The 25,405-nt window shown below is 40.6% G+C and overlaps 1 protein-coding gene and 1 long non-coding RNA gene across 3 annotated transcripts in view; one reads left to right on the top strand and one right to left on the bottom strand.

The window, feature by feature from the left end:
- The window catches only part of LOC130267275 (protocadherin-10-like), a 116,108-nt gene that overhangs the window by 23,115 nt on the left and 67,588 nt on the right, over nt 1-25,405 (bottom strand). The window contains exon 3 of one of the 2 annotated variants that reach the window (XM_056516742.1): nt 20,636-20,670. In XM_056516742.1, coding sequence (XP_056372717.1) covers nt 20,636-20,670 — 35 coding nt within the window. Of the gene's footprint in view, nt 1-20,584; nt 20,671-25,405 lie in introns of both variants that reach the window. The other variant, XM_056516741.1, reaches the window with a different exon arrangement.
- Nucleotides 942-6,382, top strand: LOC130267276 (uncharacterized). Its single transcript, XR_008843122.1, has 3 exons — nt 942-1,048; nt 2,226-2,302; nt 6,043-6,382. It is a non-coding gene; the product is annotated as an uncharacterized LOC130267276 (long non-coding RNA).

Here is a 25,405-nt window from a genome sequence, read left to right as displayed (position 1 = left end):
ATAGGTCTTCAAAATAGGGGGATTTTAAACGTACTAATTTGATTAAAAAGTTTGCGATTTTTTAAAGTGCAACAGTAATAGAAAAGTATATTATCATGGGTATCATTTTAATCGTATTGACCCAAAGAATAAAGAACACATGTATTTTTTACCATAAATTGTATAGCGTGAAAATGAAACCTTCCAAAATTAGCTAAATTGCTGTTTTCTTTTTAATTTCACCACACAAATAGTATTTTTTGGGTTGCGCCATACATTTTATGGTAAAGTGAGTGATGGCATTACAACTGAAAACTGGTCGTGCAAAAAACAAGCCCTCATAATAGTCTGTGGATGAAAATATAAAAGAGTTATGATTTTTTGAAGGCGAGGAGGAAAAAACGAAAACGTAAAAACAAAATTGTCTGCGTCCTGACAGCCTTTGGGCATGCTGGGAGTTGTAGTTTTGCAACAGCTGGAGGCACACTGGTTGGAAAACACTGGTATAACATGATGTTTATGCTGAATAGGCCAGAACAGTGTTTCCCAAGCAGTGTGCCTCCAGCTGTTGCAAATCTACAATTCCCAGCATGCCCAAAGTCTGTAAGGGCATGCTGGGAGTTGTAGTTTTGCAACAGCTGGAGGCACACTGGTTTGTAAACACTAGCATACACACACAACAGGGACTACAACTCCCAGCATGTGTCATTCAGGACTCCCCCCCCCCTTCACATATAGAGATCATCCCCATAAAGAGTTTTATTCCCCTGCAGTCCATACATCCCCAGCCCGTGCACCTTATCATCCTCCCCTTCAGATAACACTTATCTTCTCTGTGTTCCTTCTCCTGTGCAGACCTGCATCCTTAGAATACAGAGCAGGGGGAGGGGAGGAGCTGTGTAGTCAGCTGGATGAGATGAGGGGGCGTGGCTTATTTCTCTCATGCAGACAGAGAAAGAAAAAAAAAAAGCTATGACATCTTGTCCACCACAGACTCAGAACATGGCCAACAGTGGACAACAGTAGAAGAATACACTCTGAACTAAAGAACTTCCTGCCCAACAAACAGGTAAGCAAAACACACACATGCTGCCAAAACATATAACACATGTATATTGCAAAAAAACTAAACTTACAAAGAAGATGCCATATAGTCAAAAAAAATTAACCACCGAAGTACCCCTTTAATTTAACACAAATTACAAAATGTTATTAAGAAGTATATTAGAAAAGTAATTCAAACAGGCTAATCTATAACATATTATTATTACTATTTCATTGATGGTGCCAGGTACCATTTAAAGGTATGTTCACACTGCGGAATTCCATAAGTGAAATTCCGCACAGTGAACGTTAGCATCTGTGTGAATGGGTCTTCCGCGAGACCCGTTCACACTGCGGAATTTCAGCGACGGACAATTCTGCCGCTGAAATTGTTCTGCGCAAAGAAAGAACATGTTCATTCTTTGCACGGAAGTTCCCGAACACTGCATAGCCGTCAATGGTGATGGCACAGTGCCGTGCGGTCCTACCGCCACTGCCGGCTCACACTCGCTGAATTCCGCGGGTGGAGATTCAGCAACAAATCAGTAGTGTGAACATACCCTAGGACTCAAAGAACATTAATTCATCGTATATTAAAATATTATTGCATAATGTGTTATCAAATACATAGATAAGCTGCTAGAAACTGAAAATGCTAAGTTTTTAATTTTTTTTTAATTCTCTAAACCGAGCTGCTTGCTATTCCTAGCTGAAAGGTTGTTTGTAAGTCAAAGAGAGGGAATTGGAAATTTACATGTGTTAGTTAAGCAATTATGAGGTAATTATTACAAGATATGATTAGAAATACAGAAAGCCCAGTGATAATACAATCATTAATTATCTGCTGGAATGTAATAGGTAACATGTTTACTCCAAGACTGATTTAATTTCTAAAGGAAGCGGATCTAAATGGAGAAAGGATAGTCAAATTAAAATTGTTTACATTAGAAAAAGGAGGGGAGGAGGGGTGTCATTATTAATTGCTAATACAGTACATGCAAGACTAATCTAATGGACTTTCTCTAGAATATGCGCATAATATTGAATATTTGAGGGTCAGTTCTTGGGATTAAATAAAGAACGTTTAAGCATCTGCAAAATGAATGGTTCCGTGCACAGCCGGAGCAGTCAGCTGTGAAATGTACTCTTTGTATATGCAGCGATCGCAGGCTCAGCAGATATGATCATCTATTTTTTAACAGGTACAATTATACAACTCTCTGCAAAAGAAGACGCAGGCAAATGGAACGACATCGAAAAATATGCAACATCTAAAAAGGTAATACAACATTTATCACAGAAATAATTTAAAAGTATATTTTGCCTAAAGGCTTTGTCTGGGAACACGAGAAAGTCTAAAAGTCCTCTGAAAAATTAAAGAAGTAATCTGATAGGTTGCTATGGACAACTGCAAAACTCCTCCTCCACAAGGTTTTGATAAATATTCCCCTTTTTTTATTTATTTATTTTTTTTTTTTTTTTAAGTGTCATAAACACTTTATAATATACTCAACAAACCCAAGTTGCCGAGAACAGATTTCTGGAACCTTAGCTACACATCAGGGATAAACACGGAGGAATCTGGAGGCTCCTTGTCAAAAATATTGTAAGAGGCTATTCACTTTTTGGAACAAAAGGATACAAGATTTGGTCTGAAAGATCATGGTACAGAGCTGCAGCAAAACTGGTTTATGGGATATATTATTTTTAATATACTTTTGGAATATTTTAGTAATCCTACACTCAGCACAAACATTCAGAAGACCTGCCTATTGTAATACAATAAACATGTGCAATGCTCTAGTGGTATTATTTATTGCCTTTCTGTTAGGTACAAACCAATCATGTTAGGTACCTATCTTTCTGACGCGTTTCGCGCTTAGATGCGCTTAGTCATAGAATGACTAAGCGCATCTAAGCGCGAAACGAGTCAGAAAGACTATTTGTAACTGTTTGTCCTGTGAAATTCAATAAACGAAAAGATTTTATCCGCATACTTGGTGCTGGACATTCGTTTGTGTTGGATCTGCTGTGAAAGCCGGGGCGGCTTCCACAGCAGATCCAACACAAACGAATGTCCAGCACCAAGTATGCGGATAAAATCTTTTCGTTTATTGTCTATGACTAAGCGCATCTAAGCGCGAAACGCGTCAGAAAGATAGGTACCTAACATGATTGGTTTGTACCTAACAGAAAGGCAATAAATAATACCACTAGAGCATTGCACATGTTTATTGTATTACAATAGGCAGGTCTTCTGAATGTTTGTGCTGAGTGTAGGATTACTAAAATATTCCAAAAGTATATTAAAAATAATATATCCCATAAACCAGTTTTGCTGCAGCTCTGTACCATGATCTTTCAGACCTAATCTTGTATCCTTTTGTTCCAAAAAGTGAATAGCCTCTTATGCGCACACCTGTGTCACGGACCCGCCAGCACCGCCCCGGTGCCGGCGGGTCCATGACACAGGTGTGCGCATAGCAGGAGGGAGCTGTATTTCTCTTGGATATTCTATCTGAATGCCAGGATGTAATATGACTTAGAAAGAATGCTCATCATTGCAACTTTTCATAGGGTATAGGAGTAATGTTCTAGAATAATTCATAACCGCTGGCTTTAGGGGGAGGTGGTATTGTTCATGAAAAACCTAGGGATTGTACTTTTAACCCATCCCAATGGAATATATCAATATAATGGCCCAATCACACAATTATAACATGAGTTGGGGACCCAACTCTATCGGATTTGTGTAACATATCCCTGGGGTAGGCAAACGATTCATGGAATGGCTAAGCATTGGACTTTACTTTTGTTTCTGCCCATGTATGTCTTTTTTCTATATTGTTGTTACTCTTAAAGCGTTACTGTTTAATTTAATTTAAAAAGTAAACTGTGCAATATGTCAAAAGTTTAGATCAGTCAGGGTCTCAGCAACCTGACTGGGTGAAGAGCAAGGCAGAACACTTCACACTGACTACAGGAGATAGATTACAGCTCTATAGACTATAATGGAGCCCATTTACTGTAATCAGACCTACAGCATGATGCATGCTTCCCTCATCTATAACTATTGATTGATAGATTGCAGTTGGTACCAGTGTTCCTTACTGTGCTTTGTATTCTGCATGTCATGTGCTGGTGCTGAGTTTGTAGTCTAAGTATGAGTATGACATTCAACTGTGGAGTAATGCTTACCCCTTAGGGTCGTACCCAAATCATGTTGATGGAGAGGGGCGTTCTATGACAAGATCTGTAAATAGCTACCATAAACTATTCCATAAACACAAAGACTATTCCAAAAATTACATGGACGTGTCTACACTTATTTGCCTTTCTATGATGATCGGACATTGATCTCAACATTGTTGTTGAACTTGTTCCTTTTCCAAACACTTTTTTAACTATATATTTTTTTTTATTTTTAGAGGTAATTTAAACCAAATTAAATGAGAAAATAAATTTTTAAGTTTTCTGAGTAACTCCAGCAAAAAAAAAGGTACTAATACCATGAAAATAGACAGGCAGACTGCTGTGCAGCAACTATTAGTTTTTTTTTTTTTTTTTTTTTATTTCAGTTTTGAGCAAGAGAAGACTCTGCAGGAGACAACAAAAATTCAAAAGCAAATTCAATTATGTAAAAATGTGTTTATTTTAGGTTTAGTTGCCATTTGTATGTCAGCTTCATAAATAATCTACACTATTCACAACATTATACTGTCTCATAACTTCTCACATTCAATGCTGGGACATATCAAACTGAGTTGTTCATGGACACCTATAGATAAAGTTTGGCCGTTTTATAATGAAAATCTGTCAGTTCTTTACCATTGGGAAAACATTTAATTTCTGTCATAGAATAGAAATATGTCATGGAAAGGGGCACTGACAATTCATACAGACTTAGTACGTTTACAGCTGAGGATGGGGTACTATGGCTAACAATTCTTACCTACTTTGATACATTGTATTAACATTTTATGTGGACATCAGAAAGTTGCATAACTTTTCTTAATACAATGTTTAAACCTTGTCATGTTTAAGATATGAAAAAAACACTTTTGCTGTAGATGTCTGGCACTTCTCAATGACTGGACACCATGGAGTATCTCTCACCCACAAATCTCTCCACAGTGCTGCACCTCCCTACATCTTCTCTTTTATCCGTCTACCATCCTATACGTTCTCTTCGTTCTGTAAATTATCTAAAACTTACATCTTCTATAATCCGAACCTCTTACTCCAGTCTCCAAGACTTTGCTCATGCTACTTCTCTGGAATACAATACCCCAAACCCTCCGACTTATACCCAACATAAACATGACCTAAATACACATCTTTTTAGGCAGGCATATAACATTCCCTAAGTGGTCTCCCCTACTATCAATATGTCCTCCCCCCACCATCATTCAGCAGTGTCCCCATATATCAGATATAAAAGACAAAATTAACACAGAAAAGTTGCTCTAGGTTCCATCATCCTGATGTTCAATTGTATGAGATAAGGAAGGTTGTGTACACTTACCTTGCTGTGTTGCACTGTGGGCACAATACAAACACGCTACTTGCACCAAAGTGGTGGGTAAGTATATGTGATACCTGAATCAGTCTGGGTCCAACCCAAAGTGAAAGATTTTGAGGCTGCTAGTGCAATCAGAGGAAAAGACCACTGGGGAAAGTCGCATTATAAATGCAGTAAACACAGTGCACCGTGACTTCACAAAAATCTAGGCTGATTCGGTCCTTGATAAAAGACCTCCTCAAAAATGCTCCCTAGGTGGTTCTCTAGTATTTCTATGTATGTTGTAATAATATAATGTAGTGTTTTGCAAAAAAAAAAAAAAAAAAACATCAGTGTGATGCTTTTCAAAAGTCCTGGAGAAATAGACACTGTGAGTCAATGAAGGATAACCCTCGGAAGGTACTCTGCCAGTTAACCTTTTCTGGATTGCATGGGTAACCTCCAGTAACTTTGTTGCATTCTCTCTTACCCTGTTATGTCACTGTTTTGTTTTGTAGGTTTTAATGTTACTGATCAGACAACATTCCACAATGGCAGCCTTAACCCTGCGCTGACAGAAGACCCTGAAGCACTCTGCCTTTGTGCTCGCAATGATGAGGCTAACCAACAAGAGCAGCCAAATGAAGTGTGAAGCATATCCCTTCAAGCAATGAAGTGATCATTCAAAGTCACATTTCAATGTGACAAAATATGGGAAATTGGTAATGTTTACAGGAGGTGCATTAAATTATAAACGTAAACTTTGACAGAGACATACACATATACTTCCTACCATATACTACTACCAATCCCATCTTTCAGATGCTGACAATGGAGACTACATGTTGTTTAGGGTGTAGTCACAACTGTAAGCAATAAGTGCCTTATATTCAGGGGGTAGTCTATTTATTATTTATAGAATAAGAAATCATGGAGAATGGTATTTAAAATGTTGGTCTCATATGTTCCTTATACTTGGGTAGTAGGTCCCTGTCTAGAAAAAACAATTGTATATCCCACAGTGCAGAGTAATGCATTAAATGGACAGCTACCTTTGATAACAGCATGAAAGGTAAATATATACAGGGTGGGCCATTTATATGGATACACCTTAATAAAATGGGAATGGTTGGAGATATTAACTTCCTGTTTGTGGCACATTAGTATATATGAGGGGGGAAACTTTTCAAGATGGGTGGTGACCATGGCGGCCATTTTGAAGTCGGCCAATTTGAATCCAACTTTAGTTTTTTCAATAGGAAGAGGGTCATGTGACGCATCAAACTTATTGGGAATTTAACAAGAAAAACAATGATGTCCTTGGTTTTAAAGTAACTTTATTCTTTCACGATTTACAAGGTTCTGACCACTTATACAATGTGTTCAATGTGCTGCCCATTGTGTTGGATTTTCAATGCAACCCTCTTCTCCCACTCTTCACACACCGATAGCAACACCGCAGGAGAAATGCTAGCACAGGCTTCCAGTATCCGTAGATTCAGGTGCTGCACATCTCGTATCTTCACACCATAGACAATTGCCTTCAGATGACCCCAAAGATAAAAGTCTAAGGGGGTCAGATCAGGAGACCTTGGGGGCCACTCAACTGGCCCACGATGACCAATCCACTTTCCAGGAAACTGTTCATCTAGGAATGCTTGGACCTGACACCCATAATGTGGTGGTTCACCATCTTGCTGGAAAAACTCAGGGAACGTTCCAGCTTCAGTGCATAAAGAGGGAAACACATCATCATGTAGCAATTTCGCACATCCAGTGGCCTTGAGGTTTCTATTGATGAAGAATGGCCCCACTATCTTTGTACCCCATATACCACACCATACCATCAATTTCTGTGTTCCAACAGTCTTGGAGGGATCTATCCAATATGGGTTATTGTCAGACCAATAGCGGTGGTTTTCTTTGTTAACTTCACCATTCACATAAAAGTTTGCCTCTGAACAAAATCTTCTGCGTAAACTGAGGGTCCTGTTCCAATTTTTGTTTTGCCATTTGGCAGCACCTGAAACTACGGATTCTGGAAGTCTGTGCTAGCATTTCTCCTGCGGTGTTGCCATCAGTGTGTGAAGAGTGGGAGAAGAGGGTTGCATTGACAATCCAACACAATGGGCAGCACATTGAACACATTTTATAAGTGGTCAGAAACTTGTAAATAACTCATGAAAGAATAAAGTTACGTAAAGCACTTCATTGTTTTTCTTATGAAATTCCCAATAAGTTTGATGTGTCAAATGACCCTCTTCCTATTGAAAAAACAAAAGTTGGATTCAAAATGGCCAACTTCAAAATGGCCACCATGGTCACCACCAATCTTGAAAAGTTTCCCCCTCACATATACTAATGGGCCACAAACAGGAAGTTAATATCACCAACATTCCCATTTTATTTAAGGGATACTACCGTGGAAAAATTTTTTTTAAATCAACTGGTGCTAGAAAGTTAAACAGATTTGTAAATCACTTCTATTAAAAAATCTTAATCCTTCCAGTACTTTTTAGGGACTGTATACTAAAGAGAAATCCAAAACAAATGCATTTCCTTTGATGTTCTGACCACAGTGCTCTCTGCTGACCTCTGCTGTCCATTTTAGGAACTGTCCAGAGAAGCATGTTTGCTATGGGGATTTTCTCCAGTTCCTAAAATGGACAGCAGAGATCAGCAGAGAGCACTGTGGTCAGGACATCACAGGAAATGCATTTCTTTTTTGGATTTCTCTTTAGTATACAGCCCCTAAAAAGTACTGGAAGGATTAAGATGTTTTAATAGAAGTGATTTACAAATCTGTTTAACTTTCTGGCACCAGTTGATTTAAAAAAAAAAAAAAGAAAGTTTTCCACGGTAGTACCCCTTTAAGGTGTATCCATATAAATGTACATAGTGAAGAAGTTCCCACAGCATTTACAGTACCCTATCTGAAACCCTAAAAACCCTCACTATAAACCTTGAAAAAAGACACAAAAAGCAGCATGTCCCTAGCCACTACGTCTCATCACCCATTGCCAGAGCGTCTCTTGACCTCCTTATGTGACCTCATGGCGGCAGACTTCCCAGTAGCCCATACACTCTAGCTATGAGTCTTAATAACCTTTTGGGGTCTTCTTTTGGGTTGGTGATGAAGAGGTTATATACAGTACACTACTTGTATACATATAACGTTAGTGGTTTTTGGTGGGTGCATGGCCTATGTAAATGGGGAAGCATACTATATGTAAAAAAAAAAAATTGCGTGTTGCGCTTAACACACCACTTCTTACAATCCAGTACACAAGTATGCTACGTGAGTCTATTTGTGTGGATTTGTGTGTATTTTCATGTACTTTTGGTGCTAGCTGGTTCTTGACTGTGCTATTGACTATACTTCAGTCTTGACTGTTAATATACCTGTCCATGTCTGCCCTGTCGGTGTCGATGACCTGTATGGAAGGATTCCTGCACTCTTAGTTGCTGCCTGCCTAGTTATTGACTGGTGATTAGGGGCCCCCGACAGTGCTGACCACAGTTTTTACCATCTTCACGACAAAGAGTGAAACACAAGGCCGGATTCCAGAAAAATTCTTCAACATACAAGGCACGTACTATATACTGTGGATTATTTCCACAGCATGCGAATAGGATTTCAAATACATTCATTTCTTTCGTTTATTATGTACTTAACTCAACAAATTCTGTTTTACCACCAAATCTTCTTAGGGACTAAACATAAAAAATTAGGTTATGTGTTTTATAGTCCTTTTAATATGTAACTCTAGCACCTTCACTATTAACTTAGTTTAGCGTGAAAGTCATTGTATTGAGTTTTCTCTCACTATTTATGTGAAAGTTAATCCCTCATGACAGCACTGCCCTGCTCCTCCACCAAGTGCCAATTCCAAAGTTATTTTGTTTAAAAAAAAAAAAAAAAAGTATGTTTAAAATTGTTCTCTGCTGACCCCCTATAAATTACAATTTCTTCCATATACAGGGCTCATTTTGACATTGTGATCTGTAGTTTTTATTGGTACCACTTTTGCATATATGTGAATTTTTTGTGATGTGATGGGGCCAAAAATCATAAATTTGTGACTTTTGTTTTTTTTTTTTTTTTTTTTTGCATTTTCCCCATTCACGGTATGGGATCATTAACATTATAGTTTTATAGTTTGGACATTTCCACACAGAGTAATACCAAACATGTTTATTTATTTACTTAACTTTTTTTTATTAGATAAAAGGATAAAGGGGTGATATCATTTTCTTTATTTGTAGGAGGGGCTTATTCACTTTTTTTCTTTTAAAAATCTTGACTTTTTTTTACATTTATAGCAATGTAAAAAAGCTATTTATAGCAACCTACTGAATGCTATTACGGTTCACTGCTATGCATTGGCATGGCACTGATCAGTGATGTCTGTGATCCATTTGTACAGCTTACCAGAAGGGAGATTATACAGATGGATTGCAGCTGAGCAATATGGAGGAGGTAAGTACACCTCCAGCTTCCATCGGACTCATCGCAATCACGCAATCACGCTGCGGGTAGTCCAATAAGTCCCCCAAGCCCTAAAGATACTTTAGTATTGATCACACCATCAAAAGAGTTGATGGTGGACATCGCATGATTGCTGATATCTGCCATTATCGATGACATCCCAGCTGCTGATAAAAGCCGGCTAGGCCTGATCACCATGTTGGGAGGCGTGGTGATCGCGGAACCCTGCAGCTCACATGTTCTTCGCTTTGCGCTAAGTACCAGGGCACAATGTTGTACATGTACATCGTGTGTCCTCTAGGGGTTAAAGAGAATCTGTCATGGGAATCTGTCATGCTAAACATGTATATATAGTTATATATATGTAAAACAAAAATAGAGGAACAGAAACATAGCCGCACCTCCAAAATTTGTATTTTGATCTATTTGCTTCTCAGCATAAATTCAAAAACTAACAGGTTGTTAGTATACATTTTGATCAAAAAGTACAAGCCCACTCACCACGTTTTAATTAGCAGGAGACTGCATAAGGGTTTCCTCCTAAGCCCTCTGGTAGAGAGCACAAGGTGGATGTTCACACTGGTGCGGTGCTCTGCGGCGGCCATTGTTTCTGTGATGCTTTGTCTGTGGGGTGGTGCGGCCCAGGGGCTTGGTCAGGCAGCAGTGGGTCATTCCCCCTGTGGGCATTGTGTCTCGGGGCAGTGGTCACCTCCCGGCGCTACGCCAGTGGTAGGGACCCACTCTGACTAGGTGGCCTTGATGTGGCGAGAAGCAAGTAGATCAAAATACCAATAGTGGATGTGCAGCTATGTTTCTCTATTTGTGTTGTACATGTATAGTTATATATAGTTTGTTATTTATTTCGATTATTGCTCTTTCCAGGCTTAGGAGTTCAATGGGTGGTCTTACTCCCTAATTTACAGCTATCATTGTATGCACACTTATACAGGTAAAGCGGTCAATCAGTGAGTAGGACCACCCACTGGACTCCTAACCCAGTATAAGCAGACAGGTTTCTTTTAGGGATAATTGTATGTAACAGTAAGATTTGCAGTGAAGTGAATACAGATAATAGCCATAGCATTACAAATGGTAGACAAGTCAGGGTTCCACAGTACAGTAAGTGTCTAATCAACATATAGTAAAATGCAAGTAGATCAAATCAAATATTCAAACATGCAACTACACTACAAAATACTTCAAATTCAATACCAATAGAACCATCTCCATGGTTTCAGCAACTGAACCAGCAGAAACTGCACACAAGCTCATCTTTCTCCCAAATTGTGATATATCCCTTGAAGAAATTGTCTTCTTAAATAACCAGATAAATAGTATCTTGCTTCTTGCTTCTGTTTTGTTACAGTATATAAAACACTGAGCTGAGCTGACATTCTCTGTATTCAGCAGCTGTCACATATCTTTGATGACTTGGAGAATACAAACTATAAATCTCATTTGCATTCCAGCAGCCAAAGGAAAAACAAATAGTTTGACAGCACATATAGAAAATGAAAGTTGTGTTCACTGTTTTTGTGATCGGTTAATACAACAAACTAAACTTTGTTTTGAATAGCGGATTCCATTTAAAGGGAATATGTTTTTTTAAGAGGCTTATCTATCAAGTGCTGATGCGGTTACGGTATAGCAAGCTGGCGATTTAGGAAACAACAATTTTCCACTATTGCCCTCTACCCTAACTCCATATCAGAAAGAAAGATTTCAATGAAATACAAATGATACCTCCAGGCTGTGTTATGTCAATCCAAAAGAGTCTTTCCACCACTGAACATGGAAACCAGGTATGTCATTCTAGCAAATTATAGCATTCACAAGCCTCTATAATGGCACACAACACTGAATTGAGAAACACAGTTTTCTTTTCACATCAAAGGTAACAGAACTGCTGGAGATCACTATATAGGGTGATTTATTCCCTTACTATGGTTTTATAAATATTTTCTGATTATACCAATTACCAATCTATCCCCCTACTTTTAACACTTAAGGACGCGGCCTGTTTTTACCATAAAGGGGTACTCCACCCCTAGACATTTTATGCCCTATTCAAAGGATAGGGGATATGATGTCTGATCGCTGGGGTCTCGTCACTGGGGACCCCTCGTGATCTCCCTGCGTGACATCATGGCCATGCCCCTCTCACGAGCCTCCGGCACTGTACCCGCCACTCTAAACAAATTGTTTAGAGTGGCGGGTACAGTGCCTGAGGCTTGTGAGGGGGGCATGGCCATGATGTCTCGGGTGGGGCGTGACCATGACATCACGAGCCTCTGCCCTGCATCACCAGTCATCCGGCACAGAGCAAAGTTCTCTCGGATGTCTGGGGTGCCGCAGTTGAGATTTTGGGGGTCAACAGCTGCAGGACCCACCACAATCAGACATCTTATCCCCTATCCTTTGGGCGGGGTACCCCTTTAATGATCAAGCCCAATTTGTCAAATCCAGCATGTGTCTCTTTAAGAGATAATACCTCTGACATGTTTTTACTTAGCTACGCGATTCTAAGATTTGTTTTTTCATTACATATTGTACTTTATTTTAGTGGTAAATCTGTGTTGATTCATGCATAATTTTTTGTGAAAAAACTCCAAAATATTGTGAAAAATTTGAACATTTCTGGCATTTTTTAAAATAATTTTTATGGCATTCACTGTATGGTAAAAAAATATGTTATTTTTATTCTGTGTGTCGGTGCAATCTTGGTGATACCCAATTTATATAGTTTTTTATGTTCTGTTTCCTTTTCTCAACAAAATCCTATTTCCCCTTTTTTGTGTTTTCATGTTCTGACTTTTTTATTTTTCGTCCAACGCCATTGTGTATGGGCTTATTTTTTGTGGGACAAGCTCTATATTTTATTGGTAGCATTTTTGTGATTCATGCAAACTTTTGATCTTTGTTATTGCACATTTATTGCTTTTTCTGGATTATTTTGTATTTATTTTTTTAAGGTGTACACCGTGCAGGCTAAACACCATTATTGTTTTATTGTACAAGTCATTACGGACGTCGCAATACCTATTATGTATAGGTGTTGGCGTTCCTTTTATTTTTTGGTTGATAATATAAGGTTTTATTGGAAAAGGGGCATTTGATTAATTTATTTAAAAACCTTTTATTTTTTTTACATTTCACTTTTTACAGGTTATACTATGCTGCAGTACATCTGTACTGCAGCAGAGTATAACTGTCAGTATACACTGACCTTTAACCTGTGCGATTCAGCCTGTGGCTGTACGAGGCAGACAGGGGGCCATCAGCTGGCCTCCTGCTGCCATGGCAACCAATGGGATCCTGCGATCGCATTGCGGAATCACTGTTGGTGGGCAGGGGAGCCCCCTCCCCCTGTCAACCCCATAGATTCCGTGTTCAGGACTCCATGATCTATGGGGTCAATGCTGCGATCACAGTCCAGGCATCTGTGGCGGGACTCCGGCTGCAGTTGACAGCGATACCCTGCAGCGCATCTAGCTGTGAAGGAGATCACTAGGAGGTATGCATACGTCGAGTTGCACCAACTAGCTAGCAACTTGGACGTATGCATACGTCCTAGTGTGGGAAGGGGTTACTATAAAAGAAATTAAGGAATAGATCATCATAAGATTATTTATTAATAAAATTAGATTTTTGTGATTACAAAAATACAAATACAGAAAACTGATTTTCCCCTTTTCACAATTTTTTTTACCTTTGTTGTGTAGACTGGGACACAATGAGCAGAGTCATTTCATTAGAGGGCAAGGGATTTAATGAAAAATGGCAGCCCTATTCAAAAGCAACAGTAAGAAGTAAGATATCAATAGTATACAACAGACATATACATAAGACTAAAGTGTGCAAAAAAAGTGGTAAAAAAATTGAGGCTCTTAGCGCACTTTTTGATCAAAATATGTTCCCCATCCACCACATGGAGGTGGCCTTACTACAGATGGGACCCTAACACGCATACTATACTAACCCCTTTGTGATGGACTGGGGACATGTTTTGATCAAAAATAGTTTTGCTGCAACCTTCTTTTTGAATACTTTGTATTTGCCACAGCGGTATGCACAGGGCTCAAGTCCTGCAGGAACGCATGGGAACGGAGTTCCTGGACTTTTTCCACAGCACGTACACTGTTCCCATTAGCAGGACCAACTATTGAGTGGAAATCTTGGGTGAGTTCCCACACTTTTTTTTCCCAGGACTTAACCCCTGGGTATGCACCTTTGTATTTGGTATTTGTGCTGGCTATTTGTCAGTGTGTTTCTTGCTAGGTAAAATTATATATATATATATATATATATATATATATATATATATATATATGTACCTATTTTTCTCTGGAGAGGCAATACTCTATAACCTTCTGGAGACTAGTAGTCTATTGAAACTTTTTCAACCATAAATTCCCATTGATTGTTGCTTCCATACACTACAAGTACCATACTGTACTATACATACAGACAGGGACGTGCACAGACATTTTGAAGGGCAGGGGCTCAAGTAAAAAAGAGGGCACTTTTCATAATTTAAAAAACGTCTGCCAGACTTAATGGGCAGATGTGCTGCGGCCCAGGGACACAGTGGACTCCCGCCGGGCCTCCTCTACATTCCTAGCCCCCATAAAAGTTGGTGTTTTTGTAAAATCGAGTCAAGAACAGTTTCTCTGAGGTCTGCCATGTGTATATACACTTTGTCTGTGCTGTCAGTCTTATTTACAGAAAACATGTGACAGCTGCCCTATAATATACTGTATTATAGAGGAGATTTATCAAAACCTGTGCAGAGAAAGAGCAGTGCAGTCACCCATAGCAACCAATCAGATCGTTTTGCAGAAGGATTTTCCTCTGCAAAGGTTTTAATAAATCTCCCCCTATATGCCCCGGTCTGACCTCTATATGACAGAACCCATCACCAATCACCCAGCACCAATCACCTATCCCCCATCACCCATCACCCAGCACCAATCACCCAGCACCAATCACCTAGCACCAATTACCCATCCCCAATCACCCATCCCCAATCACCCATCCCCAATCACCCAGCACGAATCACCCAGCACCAATCACCCAGCACCAATCACCCAGCACCAATCACCCATCCCCAATCACCCATCCCCAATCACCCAGCACCCATCCCCAATCACCCAGCACCAATCACCTAGCACCAATCACCCAGCACCAATCACCCAGCACCAATCACCAATCACCCAGCACCAATCACCAATCACCCAGGACCCATCCCCAATCACCCAGCACCAATCACCTAGCACCAATCACCCATCCCCAATCACCCAGCACCAATCACCCAGCACCAATCACCCAGCACCAATCACCCATCACCCAGCACCAATCACCCAGCACCACTCACCCATCACCAATCACCCAGGACCAATCACCTAGCACCAATCACCCATCCCCAATCACCCATCACCAATCACCCAGCACCAATCACCCAGCACCCAGCACCCATCACCCAGCACCCATCACCCAGCACCCATCACCCAGCACCAATCACCCAGCACCAATCACCTAGCACCAATCACCCATCCCCAATCACCCAGCACCAATCACCCAGCACCAATCACCCAGCACCAATCACCCATCACCCAGCACCAATCACCCAGCACCACTCACCCATCACCAATCACCCAGGACCAATCACCTAGCACCAATCACCCATCCCCAATCACCCATCACCAATCACCCAGCACCAATCACCCAGCACCCAGCACCCATCACCCAGCACCCATCACCCAGCACCCATCACCCAGCACCAATCACCCAGCACCAATCACCCAGCACCAATCACCCAGCACCAATAACCCAGCAACCAGCACCCATCACCCATCACCAATCACCCAGCACCCACCTAATGCAGGAATCTCCACACAGCTCTGGTTCTTACACTGAAGAGATGGACACCACACTAATATATGCTTACATGCTACAATATACAAGAGTTGGCAAAAGAAAGAATTATAAACATACAAAGACGGCCGGGTATAGCACAGCATACAGGATGGAGGCAGGGAAGCTCCGCCTCCATTGCGCACACAAGACTGACTTTGCATACTAGCAATGTGGGGTAATACCTAGAAAATGGAAAGACCAATTTTTGTATACATGCACTGTAACCTAGTGTATTGGGTTTAGTGCGAGTAAACAGCCTGTCAGTTTCCCTTTAATTATATACCGTACCCCCCTTTATTCCCTATATACTGTGCCACCATTCATCTATTAATTCCCTATATACTGTGCCACCATTCATCTATTAATTCCCTATATACTGTGCCACCATTCATCTATTAATTCCCTATATACTGTGCCACCATTCATCTATTAATTCCCGATATACTGTGCCACCATTCATCTATTAATTCCCTATATACTGTGTCACCATTAATGAACTATATACTGTGCCACCATTCATCTATTAATTCCCTATATACTGTGCCACTATTAATTAACTATATACTGTGCTACTATTAATTCCCTATATACTGTGCCACCATTCATCTATTAATTCCCTATATACTGTGCCACCATTAATGAACTATATACTGTGTCACCATTCATCTATTAATTCCCTATATACTGTGCCACCATTCATCTATTAATTCCCTATATACTGTGCCACCATTCATCTATTAATTCCCTATATACTGTGCCACCATTAATGAACTATATACTGTGCCACTATTATTTAACTATACTGTGCCACCCCTAAGGGTGCGTTCACACGTGCGTATTTTCTGCTGCAGATCTGCTGCAGATTTGCTTTAGCAGATTTCTCTTCCCATTGTCAATGGGAAGCAAAATCTGCAGGAAAAATAGGCAGGTGTGAACGCACCCTAAGGATCTATACACAGTGCCAGCATACATAAAAATATAATGTTCCAATATAATGAAATATATACTGTGCTTCCATAAATTCCCTATATACTGTGCTTACATTCCTCCAATAATTCCCTAATAATGTGCTTCATACAATACATACAAGCACATAACATAAAGGCACAAACAGTACATAGATAATATACACACATACAGTACATAGGTAATATACACACATACAGTACATAGGTCATATACACACATACAGTACATAGGTAATATACACACATACAGTACATAGGTCATATACACACATACAGTACATAGGTAATATACACACATACAGTACATAGGTCATATACACACATACAGTACATAGGTAATATACACACATACAGTACATAGGTAATATACACACATACAGTACATAGGTCATATACACACATACAGTACATAGGTAATATACACACATACAGTACATAGGTAATATACACACATACAGTACATAGGTAATATACACACATACAGTACATAGGTAATATACACACGTACAGTACATAGGTAATATACACACATACAGTACATAGGTAATATACACTCATACAGTACATAGGTAATATACACACATACAGTACATAGGTAATATACACACATACAGTACATAGGTAATATACACACATACAGTACATAGGTCATATACACACATACAAAAAGACACTGACACATAGATACAGGTACAAATATACATTAAGAAACATAAATACACAGACACACATATAACATGGAATATATACTAAAAGATATAGCAAATAAGCACATCATACATACAGGTTCACACATACATTCACTCACAGATATATACACACATACAGAGATTCACTTGCTCACATATACACACACACACACACACATACATACATATTCATATATACATACACACACACTGACATACAATCACTCACATATATACATATACACACACTGACATACAATCACTCACATATATTTACAGCCACTTACACTAAGGCCCCAGCCATCCCTCTCTGCACATACATATAGACACACACACACATATATATACATACACACACACATATATACATACACACACACATATACATAGATTCACTTGCTCACATATATAGGCATATACATAGAGATAGACACACACACACTGACATACAATCAGTCACATATATTTACAGTTACTTACAGTAAGGGCTGCATAGACTGGTTTGTGGGCGGGCAGACTGTGGGCGGGGCTTCTCTCTGCCTCCGCTGCTCCTGTCTCCTCCGTGTGGAGAGAAGCAGAGAAATGGCAGATAATGACAGGGTGAGTGGCGCCCCCTTCCTGCAGGGATTGCACAGCACCCTCCATTAAACCCCATACAAATCTCCCCAGCAATGGATCCTTTTTACTTCACCTGTCACCCTGAGTCTGTAGCTCCTTTTGTGAGGGCCCTAGAGGGGCAGGTGAGGAAAAGGGCAGGGGCTCCAGCCCCCCTTTTACCCCTATGTGTGCACGTCCCTGCATACAGACAATGCAGAAAGGACATTTGTGCTTTCAATATGGCCTGCCCCAGTCAAGTTTTTCCTCAAATAAATAATAACAATAATAAGTAAATGTACTGATAAAGGTGTGGTCACACTAATTAAAGGCATAATCTAAAAAAGGGTATTCCCATCAAAGACATTAAAGAAGCACCCCAAGTTTGATCATGCACAGTCCCGTCACTAGTTCTACAGTGCCATCTATTTTAGTTCACTACAGCAGAATCTATGAGTTTAATTACTGCAACTGGGTCATGTGATCACCAGTTTGACCCACAGGAAATTATTGTGCTCAATGTGTCATAAGAAGTGATAAATCCTGAGTTAGATGACTTCCTGTAAACTACAGGATTAGATCGTCACCTATCAGATCGCTCCTGCTAGCTCCACTTACGGCTTTTGATGAGCTGTGTACACAAAGTTTATTGGGTGCTGTGTATGCAGCATCCTGGAAGGTATGGATGACAATAAACCATCTCTAAAGGTAATAGTAAGAGGCAACTAAGATGAAATATGTTACACTGAAAGATCAAGGAAACCAAACCTATACTTTAACAAGCTGATCTGTCTTACATCCTAAAAGATTATATAGCAACAACATGAAAGTGGCTCCAAATTCTCCACATGGATGCCTCTGTACAGATCACATCCAAGAGAGACCAGGGTTAAAGTACAGTGGGGGAAAAAAAAAAGTATTTATTCAGCAACCAATTGTGCAAGTTCTCCCACTTAAAAAGATGAGAGAGGCCTGTAATTTTCATCATAGGTATATCTAAACTATGAGAGACAATGGGGGGAAAGAATACAGGAAATATCATTGTAGGATTTCTAATGAATTAATAGGTAAATTCCTCAATAAAATAAGTATTCGTTCACATACAAACAAGCAAGGTTTCTGGCTCTCACAGACTTGTTACTTCTTCTTTAAGAGTCTTTTCTGTCCTCCACTCATTTGTACACCAGCACCAGGCTGGAAAGGCTGGCTCTGCAATAGGCAAGCAGATTGGTGTGAAGAAATCAACTGTGGGAACAATTATTCGAAAATGGAAGACATACAAAACCACTGATAATCTCCCTCGATCTGGGGCTCCACGCAAGATCTCACCCCGTGGTGTCAAAATGATCACAAGAACGGTGATCAAAAATCCCAGAACCACACGGGGGGACCTAGTGAATGACCTGCAGAGAGCTGGGACCAAAGTAACAAAGGCTACCATCAGTAACACACTACGCCGCCAGGGACTCAAATCATGCAATGCCAGAGGTGTCCCCCTGCTTAAGCCAGTACATGTCTGGGCCCATCTGAAGTTTGCTAGAGAGCATTTGGATGATCTAGAAGAGGATTGGGAGAATGTCATATGGCCAGATGAAACGTAAGTAGAACTTTTTGGAAAAAACTCAACTCATCGTGTTTGGAGGAGAAAGAATGCTGAGTTGCATCCAAAGAACACCATATCTACTGTGAAGCATGGGGGTGGAAATGCTGCTTATGCTTTAAGGCTGTTTTTCAGCGAAGGGACCAGGATGACTGATCCCTGTAGAGGAAAGAATGAATGGGGCCATATATCCTGAGATCTTGAGTGAAAAACTCCTTCCATCAGCAAGTGCATTGAAGATGAAACGTGGCTGGGTCTTTCAGCATGACAATGATCCCAAACACACCGCCCGGGCAATGAAGAAGTGATCTCTAGATATCAACCACATAGAAAACCTTTGGAGGGAGTTGAAAGTCTGTGCTGCCCAGCGACAGCCACCATAATATCACTGCTCTAGAGGAGATCTGCATGGAGGAATGGGCCAAAATACCAGCAACAGTTTGTGAAAACCTTGTGAAACATTTGACCTCTGTCATTGCCAACAACAAAGAATTAAGATGAACTTTTTTTTATTGACTAAATACTTATTTTCCACCATAATTTGCAAATAGATTCTTTAAAAATCAGACAATGTGATTTTATGGATTTTTTTTCCTCATTATGTCTCTCTTAGTTGAGATATGTATATGATGAAAATTACAGACCTCTCTCATCTTTTTAAGTGGGAGAACTTGCATAATTGGTGGCTGACTAAATACTTTTTTTCCCCACTGTAGCTAAAGGTTAGAAAATCTTCACAATGACAAGCAAAGTGTTTTGAGCTTGGCTAAAACCACTTTCAAGCGGCAATGTGTATATACAGACCAGTCACTGGGGAAACTAGTGAACGTAGTCTGTCGTGATCTGTTTTCACACCTTTTCGAGTTCCAAGGTCTTCAAGACTCTGTGAGCTGTAAATAAAAAGAAAAAAGACATTTATGATCATTTGTCAATTGTTATATAATCACTTTAGCATTGACTGAACTAAATCTCTAGTCTTTATGCTAAATATCATAATTATAGCAGGTTTATTTCAAATATACCTTCAGAATTCATTGGTTTAAAAAACTCCATTCTTAAGGGGTACTCCGCCCCAAGACATCTGATCTGACAGATGTCTGATCGCAGGGGTCCCGCCGCTGGGGACCCCGTGATCTCGGTTCCAGCACCCCAAACATCCAATGCACAGAGTGAACTTCGCTCTGTGTTGGATGGCTGGCGATGCAGGGCAGAGGCTCGAGACGTCACAATCACGCCCCATTCATGATGTAATGGCCACGCCCCCTCAATGCAAGTCTATGCGAGGGGGCGTCAGGAGTGGGGCATGGCCGTGACATCACAAGCCTCCGACACTGCCCCAGAGGCTCTAAATGGATGCCCGCCACAGCAGAGAGATCGCGGTGGGCCCCCTGTGATCAGACATCTTATCCCCTATACTTTGGATAGGGGATAAGATGTCTAGGGATGGAGTACCCCTTTAAATACCCTAATAGGCTACTATACATCAATGGACCAGGTCTTTTGTCAATTTACTGGAAAGGAGTGCAACTACAAAGAGGATATTTTACTGTGGAGGACCCCAAAACATCTGTGTTAGCAAAACGTCAGCTGAATCTGCCAAGTGATTATTGTGTATGTGGACTTCTGACATTCCCCAGATGTCGGGGAGAGAAGTCTCAGGCTGGATTTCAAGAACTCCACCCTATTGTACTCAGGGAAAGAAGTTGCTGCCAGCGCAGTCTGGCATGGCATACCCCTTCTCTCTACTGAGAACACATTAACATACAGTGTAATGCTTTATTTCACCTGTGGGGATGCTGCAGGGGAATTTATCACTAGCTGCCAGGTTACCCTGCAGATTACAGATAACTGCTTAATTCCAAGCAGTGGGACAGCATGAGATTATTTTTTTTCTCCATGGGACCCTTGGAACGAAAAAATATTTTCTAAACCAGAGAACTCCTTAAATAATAGTGGATGAAGCCATTTCTGTGGCCCAGATTTACTAAAGGTCCTGCATAGGAAGGTTGTCTTTGAATGCAGTAAAATTGTGGCGCACAGCAATAAGGACATATTGATTAAGCAAAATGCAAGAGAGACTGTCCCTTATTCAACAAGAGTGGCAGAGCTGTTTAGAAGGGTTTGGCATGGGAAAAAGGAGGCATGGCCTGAACTGCAATGCTGTGCTCTACAAATGCACCAACATTTTGGTGCAGTTTTGGTTTACAGTAACATTTGGTCCAAATTTAGACCAGAAGTGCAAAGATAGATTAATCAACAGATATGTCGGATATATGAATCAGCCAATAAGAGAAAGCAAGCACATTTAGTTAAAACTTAGATAGTATTAGTAAATCTGGTCCTGTATTTTTTGTTGGTTTCATTGACTGCTTAGTTTTATGCAAGTAAGACATACTAGCTTATATCTGTCAATAGCTCTTGCCTTGATCAATGTAGGGGATTGGGATAATTTCGATTTATCTCCCCAATCTGATATAACTCTCTATTTATACTCTCAGCATTAACAAAATAGAATTGGGGTTTTATAACAGAAAAAGTGGCAATGTTTTGAAAAAACATCTACATTTTTTTTCTGGAAATAACATCACTCCTGCCCATGAGTTGTGTTTGGTTTTGCAGCTAAGCAGTAGTAGAGCTGATTTCTTTTTTAAAAAAACGCACCACACCATTCCTCAGGTTGTGTGGTGTTGCAGTTCAGTCCCATTGAAGTGAATCGAGCCAAGTTGTAATACCCCACACAACCTGAGGACAGGTGGGGTGTTGTTTTATTATGGATACCCTGATTAAAGGGGTACTTGGAGAAGTCAACCTATCCCCTTTCCTATGGATACGTGTCTAATCATGGGGGGTCCCAGGGGTCAAACCCCCCGCAATCAGACACATCCCATATATTGTGGATAGGGGCTAAGTTGACTTCCTGGGAGTCTCCTGTGCGGGCCCAACAACTTACCCATCTCCAGAGTGCTCTGGCCCCAACCCTCGGAGACAAGCAGGAGTAATGGCCTGTCAGCCAATCACCGAATGAGACGAGTCAGCTGTTTTAGCCGGTAACTGAGCATCCCATCATTCCGGTTTGTCTCGAAAGATTACGCTCCAGGGACTGGTGAGTTGTAGGGCCCGTAAAGGAGATCACTAGGGGGGTCCCAGCAGTTGGACCCTGCGCAAACTGACACTTATCCCTTATTCTGTGGATAGAGGATAAGTAGACTTCCTCAGAGTACCCCTTTTAGTAAATAGGACTGAGACACAATTCTAGACACAGCCCAATGACAAAAGTGGTGATGTCTCTGGTATAAAAAAGAGAAACATCTTTAGCTTATTAGCATATTTATTATACCAGAGCTTTATATCTTTTGTTAGTTAGTTTGGACCTCATATATATATCTTAAGTAATTACATCTAAGCTGAAAGATTTAGCTGCCTTCGCCCCAATTCACATAGCACTCGTTCACTTTAGAATATAGAATGTCTGATATAATACCAACATTTACTGAAGCAACATAAATAATGGATTTGGGTAACAACTGCTACACTTACAGCATAAATAGTTTTAGAATTTTAACTAGGCCACTTACAACTGCGAGATTCCTACTGGGAAATCTAAAGCTAGTTATGCCTTTTTCCAAATTGTTTTATATTGTATTCCCCTATGAGACATTAAAGAGCATTTCTACCTAACATAAAAATCCACAGTAAATATAAGTCTTTCAGTCATCCCCTTTCTGTCAACTTGCTCATAATTCTATTCAACCATTTCTTAGTTACATTTGTATCTGGAAATGCAGTCTGACGTTAAATGTAGCCACCATAACAGATTCTGGTTGTCATCCAGTTTTATGGGACATATCGGTAGTAAATATGCCTGTATATAAGCTGTGCAAATACGCATCTTAACTGTTTTGTGAGAAAGCATAGAATTGCCATTCAGGAAAACCAGAAAGCTGGATGACAGCACTTAAGAACAGTGTTTCCCAACTGGGTTGACTCCAACTGTTGTAAAACTACAACTCCCAGCATGCCCAGACAGCTGAAAGCTGTCTGGGCATGTTGGGAATTGTAGTTTTGCAACAGCTTGAGGCTCCTTGGTTGGGAAACACTGCTTTAGGATCTGTAAAGTAAACCACATTATAATGCTTTACAAAAAAAAAAAAAAGAACAAAAAAACAGCTTAGACAATTTTCATCATCAATTAAGTAGGACGGGGTGACACAAAGATGTTAGACTCAAAGCAGTTATCAGGCGAACAAATCAACCTTTGTATATAGTGTTACTAGCTGAGTACCCGGTTTTTCCTTCCTAATCCTTATTGGGGAGGAAAATAAACAAAGGAGGAAGCTTTTGACTTCATATGCCGTCCTCATATATTGTTGTCATATCCCAACCCCATATCCCATCCTCATATCCCGTCCTCCTATCCCGACCTCCTATCCTGACCTCTTATCCCGACCTTATATCCCGACCTCCTCTCCTGACCTCCTATCCCATCCTCCTATCCCATCCTCCTATCCCATCCTCCTATCCCATCCTCCTATCTCAACCTCCTATCTCAACCTCCTATCCTTACCTCCTATCCCGTCCTCCTATCTTAACCTCCTATCTCGACCTCCTATCCCGTCCTCCTATCTCGACCTCCTATCCTGACCTCCTATCTCAACCTCCTATCTTGACCTCCTATCCCGACCTCCTATCTGTCCTCCTATCCAGTCCTCCTATCTCGACCTCCTATCTTGACCTCCTATTTCAACCTCCTATCCCGACCTCCTATCTTGACCTCATATCCCGACCGCTTATCGCGTCCTCATATCCCGTCCTCATATCCCGACCTCCTATCTCAACCTCCTATCTCGACCTTCTATCTTGACCTCCTATCCCGACCTCCTATCCCGACCTCCTATCTCGACCTCCTATCCCAACCTCCTATCTCGACCTCCCATCCCGACCTCCTATCCCGTCCTCCTTTCCTGTCCTCATATATAGACCTCATATCTCGACCTTCTATCCCGACCTCCTATATCGACCTCCTATCCCGACCTCCTATCCTGACCTCCTATCCCGTCCTCCTATCCCATCCTCCTATCTCGACCTCCTATCTCGACCTCCTATCCCAACCTCTTATCCCGACCCATAATATGTGTACCAGGTATTGAAATATCTCCAGCCGTACGGAAGTTATGTGAGAACATACATTTCCCATTGATTTGCATGGGACATTAAACAAAAACCCCAACCCTCACAAATGGAGGTATACTCTCTGAAAGCAGAGCTTGATCCCTGCTCCTCCTCCCCTTCTATCTGCTAAGAACTAGACAATTCATTACTGTGCATTAGATTTTAAGGCAGTAGAAAGCCTTTCTTAGTTATAGTACTTTTCATCAGAATAGGTTAAATGCTGTCTTTTCTGAGGCTTCCTGCGGCCTTAAAATCTAATGAGCTTTAATATAACCTCCCCTTCTTCACATCATTGGTCTTGTCCTCAGCAGACAGGAGGGGAAGACGCAGCAGAGAGGGAGCTCTGCTTTCAGAGAGTATGACCGGAGGTCACAGCTACCAGCCAGCTAGCTCAGCTGATGATGGAAGATCTGTGCTAATAGTTTTCTATGGCTAATAGTATTATATTAGTATATT

The sequence above is a fragment of the Hyla sarda genome, chromosome 4, assembly GCF_029499605.1.
Source record: "Hyla sarda isolate aHylSar1 chromosome 4, aHylSar1.hap1, whole genome shotgun sequence".
NCBI classification, from domain to species: Eukaryota; Metazoa; Chordata; class Amphibia; order Anura; family Hylidae; genus Hyla; species Hyla sarda.
Note: the sequence above shows the minus strand (reverse complement) of the source record. Positions and strands in the feature narration are given on the sequence as shown.